The sequence below is a fragment of the Anarrhichthys ocellatus genome, unplaced genomic scaffold (genome assembly GCF_004355925.1).
Source record: "Anarrhichthys ocellatus isolate YVR2014 unplaced genomic scaffold, GSC_Weel_1.0 scaffold127, whole genome shotgun sequence".
NCBI lineage: Eukaryota > Metazoa > Chordata > Actinopteri > Perciformes > Anarhichadidae > Anarrhichthys > Anarrhichthys ocellatus.
This window is the reverse complement of record NW_022280157.1, coordinates 560,366-565,219: the sequence shown is the minus strand read 5'-3', so window position 1 is coordinate 565,219 and position 4,854 is coordinate 560,366. Positions and strand designations below refer to the sequence as shown.

At 41.9% G+C, this 4,854-nt stretch overlaps 1 protein-coding gene across 1 annotated transcript; it reads right to left on the bottom strand.

Annotated features, from left to right (window-relative positions):
* Positions 1-187: 187 nt before the first annotated feature.
* On the bottom strand, positions 188-4,299 carry LOC116399767 (fibroblast growth factor 4B-like). The gene is made up of 3 exons (XM_031877168.1): positions 3,903-4,299; positions 2,310-2,413; positions 188-364 (listed from the first exon to the last, which is right to left on the bottom strand). Exons 1-3 carry the CDS (start codon positions 4,297-4,299, stop codon positions 188-190), a joined length of 678 nt encoding a protein of 225 aa, XP_031733028.1.
* Positions 4,300-4,854: the final 555 nt, after the last annotated feature.

Genomic DNA, 4,854 nt, shown 5'->3' with positions numbered 1-4,854 from the left:
CCCCCCCCCCCCACATTGAAAAGACAAAACCACTCTTTAAAAAAATTGTTAAACATAAATAAAAAAAAATGAATATATACACAGCTAAAGAAATATGATACACTTGCATAAGTGAAAGTGCATCATGGTTTGGAATCCCCCTCCCCTCTCTGTCTCCATATTGAGGTGAAGTCTATTTATGAAGCCACTAGATTCTTGGCAAGAAATGTGTCACCGTCATGGCGGGTGACACTCGGTTTCCTCTTTTTGTTTTGCCGTTCTTACTCAGGCCGATGTACATCCTCGGGTAAGCCACTGACTCGTAGGCATTGTAGTTGTTGGCAAGGAGCTTCTCTTTGAACTTGCACTCGTTGTTGTAGTGTAACTGAAAGAGAAAAGAGGGAGATATATACTATAAGGATTATTTAAAAAAGCTGATTGTTTAAAGGCAGAGACAAAACAAAGATTCTGGGACATTAGTATGTGTGTGTGTGTGTGTCGGGGGGGTTCAAGTCTGTATTGTTCTTTGTGATTACTATCAAACAATTGCTTTATTTCTGACCACAAAACTATTGTACAGTAGTTGTTTCAGTCAGAGATTTCAACAAATAATGTGATTGTCAAATGATGAATGATGTGAATGAGGCAGGACTCAGGACACCATGCTCTGATGCACTATCTTCTCTCAGGAAGTGGAATAATAGTTTGTGATGTGGGACTCATGAGGCTGTTTCAAATTGAATTAAGTTATTAATTATTTTAGACTGTTGCTTCATCAGTATATGGTGTTGTATTCTTTAAAGGTGTAACATATAATACCGAGCCACCTACTCCAAAGAAACAGGGGCAGCATTCCACCTCTACTATTGTGTCCATACAATCTAAATCTACAGCTATTAGAAAAGCTAACTACTAAGTGACTGCAGGGTAGGAATACGTTACATTCTGATGGCTTGTTTATTGGCTTCATTTAGCGGCTGTGGCGACTTGGATTCAAAAAGATCCCAGCGCCAGGAGTCACAACTGGCTGGTGGAGCGCTGGGTCTAACCTGTGTACGGCAGCAACACAAAGTTTGCTGATTGGGTGGGGAGTCGGGGCATCTGACCCCTAGTGCTGGGGTTTTCAGTTTCAGTTTGAGCTAACTGCTAGCTGAAGCCCATGTCACGGTGCCACCGCATGCTGTACTCTCGGTGAAGCAGCCACCTGGTGGTGGGGAGGATGAGGCGAGGGTGTAGGTTGTTTTCTTGTTTCTGCCACTTTGGATTTTAACCAATAAACGAACTGTCAAAATGTACACGGACCCTGAATGTATTATTGAAAAGCCCTCGGGACAGCTTCTTCATCCTCATATGTTGGACTGAGACTGGACGCTACAGTGACTAGCTGTTGCATCTTGAGGAACAGGCTGACGGGCTGGGGCTAGCTGGTTAGCATGCGCATTTCAGTAGATATATTTAACTTCATTTAATGAATGTTTTAAACTCAAATTCTTGCTAGATCTTACACATTGCACCTTTAAAATAACCAGGAAGTGCTGTTTGTCCACACATTGGTGCTCAGAAGTGGATTGAGTGGCATCAGGTCCGTAACTTCAGCAGTAAGTTTGTGTAAGGAAAGTCTTTCTCAATTCTTCTAGCTTAACTAGCATCAACTAGCTGGATTCAAACCAGTGATTCCATTATTAACTTAATTGTGCTGCACCATTAAAACATAATAACTGGCTTAGCTTCATCCCAGCAGCATAACAAGCTGTTACATCATTCCGCCATCCATTGGGGACCAACCATCCAATAGAGTTAAACACTAATCCTCTGTAAATGTAGGAATGAATGCATACATGAAGCAATGTGTTTCAGAGTTAGTAGTAGTTGGTTAATATTTAGTCTTTGATTTTGACATTATTGGCATAGCATTTGATTAAGTTTTAGGTCATTTTTCAATCTAAACAGGCCATACATTAGCAAGCTAACGCAACTTTTGTCCATTTTATGCTAAGCAACAGTTGTGTATAAATATTTGGTTTATGTTATATGTACTAGTCTCTGTGGTGCAACTTATTTCATTCTAATTCCATTACTTATTAATTCAGGGATGTGCAAATGAACATCTAGTTAATACTTTGTTATAACATAGCTAGGTTTAAGAAGAAGTGGTGCAACCTGCTCCTGAACTCCACCTTGATTTTAGTCATTTTCCTGTCAGACATTTTAGTTTCAGTGTTTGAAAGCTAACGTCAATGACACCAAGGGAAAAACATTCCGGTACTTTCAGACTTAATGACGGCAAACAAATGAATAACGTGTCAGTCGTTCACAGTGTTCGTACTCACAGATCCGTACAGCTTTCCTCTCCGGTTCATGGCCACAAAGAGTCTGCTGCCAGCGCCCAGCAGAGTCACCACTCCTCTCTCCACCGGAGAGATCTGCAGAAGACCTTCAGGGAAAACAAATCATACACACTGAAACATACTGCTTTGATGGAGAGAACCCAACCGGCTGCTCCACACTGAGACACTGACATTACTGAGAGTGTCACAGGAGATGAGCTGGACAGTCAGGAGCTCATCAGAAAGCTAAAGAAATCAGTTTCTAGCTGAGATTCAAGCTGTAAATACTGATGAGCACGTATATTCAAACATTTCAAAGAGGATACAGTATGCTCTTTGATGCTCAACACAAGTAGATTCATTTTGGTTTCACCCTTATTGGGTTTGGCAAGGTGTGGCACTGTGCAAGCCTGATCACATTGTGGATTTGTTTTTATCAGTAAAAGTGAAAAAGTCTAGACGGTGCACTCAAACTGTCACTGTAATGAAATCCTAATCAAAAGTGTATTTGCTTACTAAGGTATTCCATCCATATCCCTAAACTGGGTTTAGACATTATTAAATATCTCCAAATATTTCATATAAAATAGGACTTTCATATACTCCACAAAAGTCACAAAAAGACCAAAGATTCCTCTGAGGTTTGGTTGCTAACATGTAACAACATCTTGTCAATCATCAGTCATTATTGTAATCTTTTGTAAGTCTACGGAGGTAAATAGTATTAAACTCAGAGATATTTGAAGGTTTACTGATTTTCTCACTTGGCCTTGACATGCTGGGTTACAGCCCACTCAGTGTGTCTCCTTTGTTCCTGCCAACATTTTAAAATGCTTTACAGTTGCTTGAATTCCTCGCAGAGATTTTCTGTAATGTATCTCCCTGAATCTTTGTGCCTTGTCTCAAAATAGTACAGAGCAGCTCAAAAAAACCCCAACATGCTTTAAATTCCCCAACATGCTTTAAGTTTTCCAAGGCAGCCTGTCAGTTCCGCAGGTCGTCTTTCTGTTGCTCCAATAGGACCGTCTTCCACAAACACGGGATGACAGGGATTACATTTGACATGATAGGGATTTTTTTGTTTTGTTATTCTACGTGTTTGCAAATGTGAGGCAGTGTATGACTTTGTCTTGGACTGCTGGGGTTAATCTGTCTTAACAGATGGGTCTATGAACTGTGTCCTAACTTTAGGTGCTGGCTGGCCGCTCTGGTTACACACAAGGCGGAAAGCACCAGCGCATAAACTCAGCGGCACTATGGAAGGAGTCCAGATGTTGGCACTAACGCATGGATCAATCCGTTTATCTGTAAATTGTTCACTGACAACACGAGCAGAATCTCATGCAACATAGGTTGACTGGAGTGAAAAGTAAAGGTTTGGATCAGCATCAGGTGAAAACATGCTCAAAATAATATTGTTTAGTCATTTAGTATATTTCCTTAAAGCTAAAAAAGATTAGATGAACTTTAACGGTAAATGGTTTTGTTGTCCTATACACTGTGAGAAACTGACTTAGAATAAAGTGTCGACTGTGAGGAAATGAATAATCAGTTGCATATAGTCTATCGAATTAATACATAATTGATACAACTTACTGTGACCATTTTCATTGTGTACTCCCGTTATTCTACCGTCCGGTAACACCTGAATATGAAAGCCGATCCCCACGTTGCAATAGAGGCGCCGCAACCTTTTAATGCCCAGGAGATAGTCGCTGTCCCGGCTGGTCTCCTCCCTCTTCTCCCCTGGGAGCCGCGCCAGAGACCGGGAGTAGAGGGCCTCCCAGCGCTCCGCTGTGCCGTTCAAGCCGAGGGCGCATCCCGCCAGTCCGGTCACCAGGCCCAGTACCAGGACAGTCCGCAGGGCCACCAGAGAGCCCATCCCGGGTCTGGCTCTGAAAGCAGACTCCCGGCGTTTGCCTTTCCAATGAAGCGAGAATAAAAAGAAGAAGCAGCGACGCGGCAGAGAGGAGCGTGTGGATGTTGCGCTCATTCCCAGACCGACAGGCGCACTGGCTTTAGCGCCGGAGCGACATTGATCTAGACACTGTGCAGCCATGCCTCTATATTTATACCTACAGACCCATTACATCACAGCTCCGCACCTAAAAGAAATCTACAAACTAGCCTCACAAACACTGCTGGAGGCTTTATTGAAATCAAATAATAGCTGTCTTATCTGAGAGAAAAGTCAGAGTTTGTAAAAAAGACATGAATAAAGGCGTTATTATGATAAAGAAAACTTCTTTGTGTAAGGCTTTCATTATCAGCAGCAGAATATCATAATTTATGTATGGGAGGATGTCAAATAGGAAACGGTCAAGTTAACAGACCGTGGTGTCGAGACAGGAGACAGTTCTATAAATGAACAATAACAGGAAAAAACACAGGTCCAATTCAAGCAGATGAAAAAAGCGCTAACTTCAGACTGGTAGAAGGGAAATCATGTCCTGGGCCCTTAGAGACAACAATGGTAAGACTAAATAGAGAGTTTGCAGAGTGATAAGTAGGCTGTCATTGTTGGCCAAAACATTACACGCTTCTGACA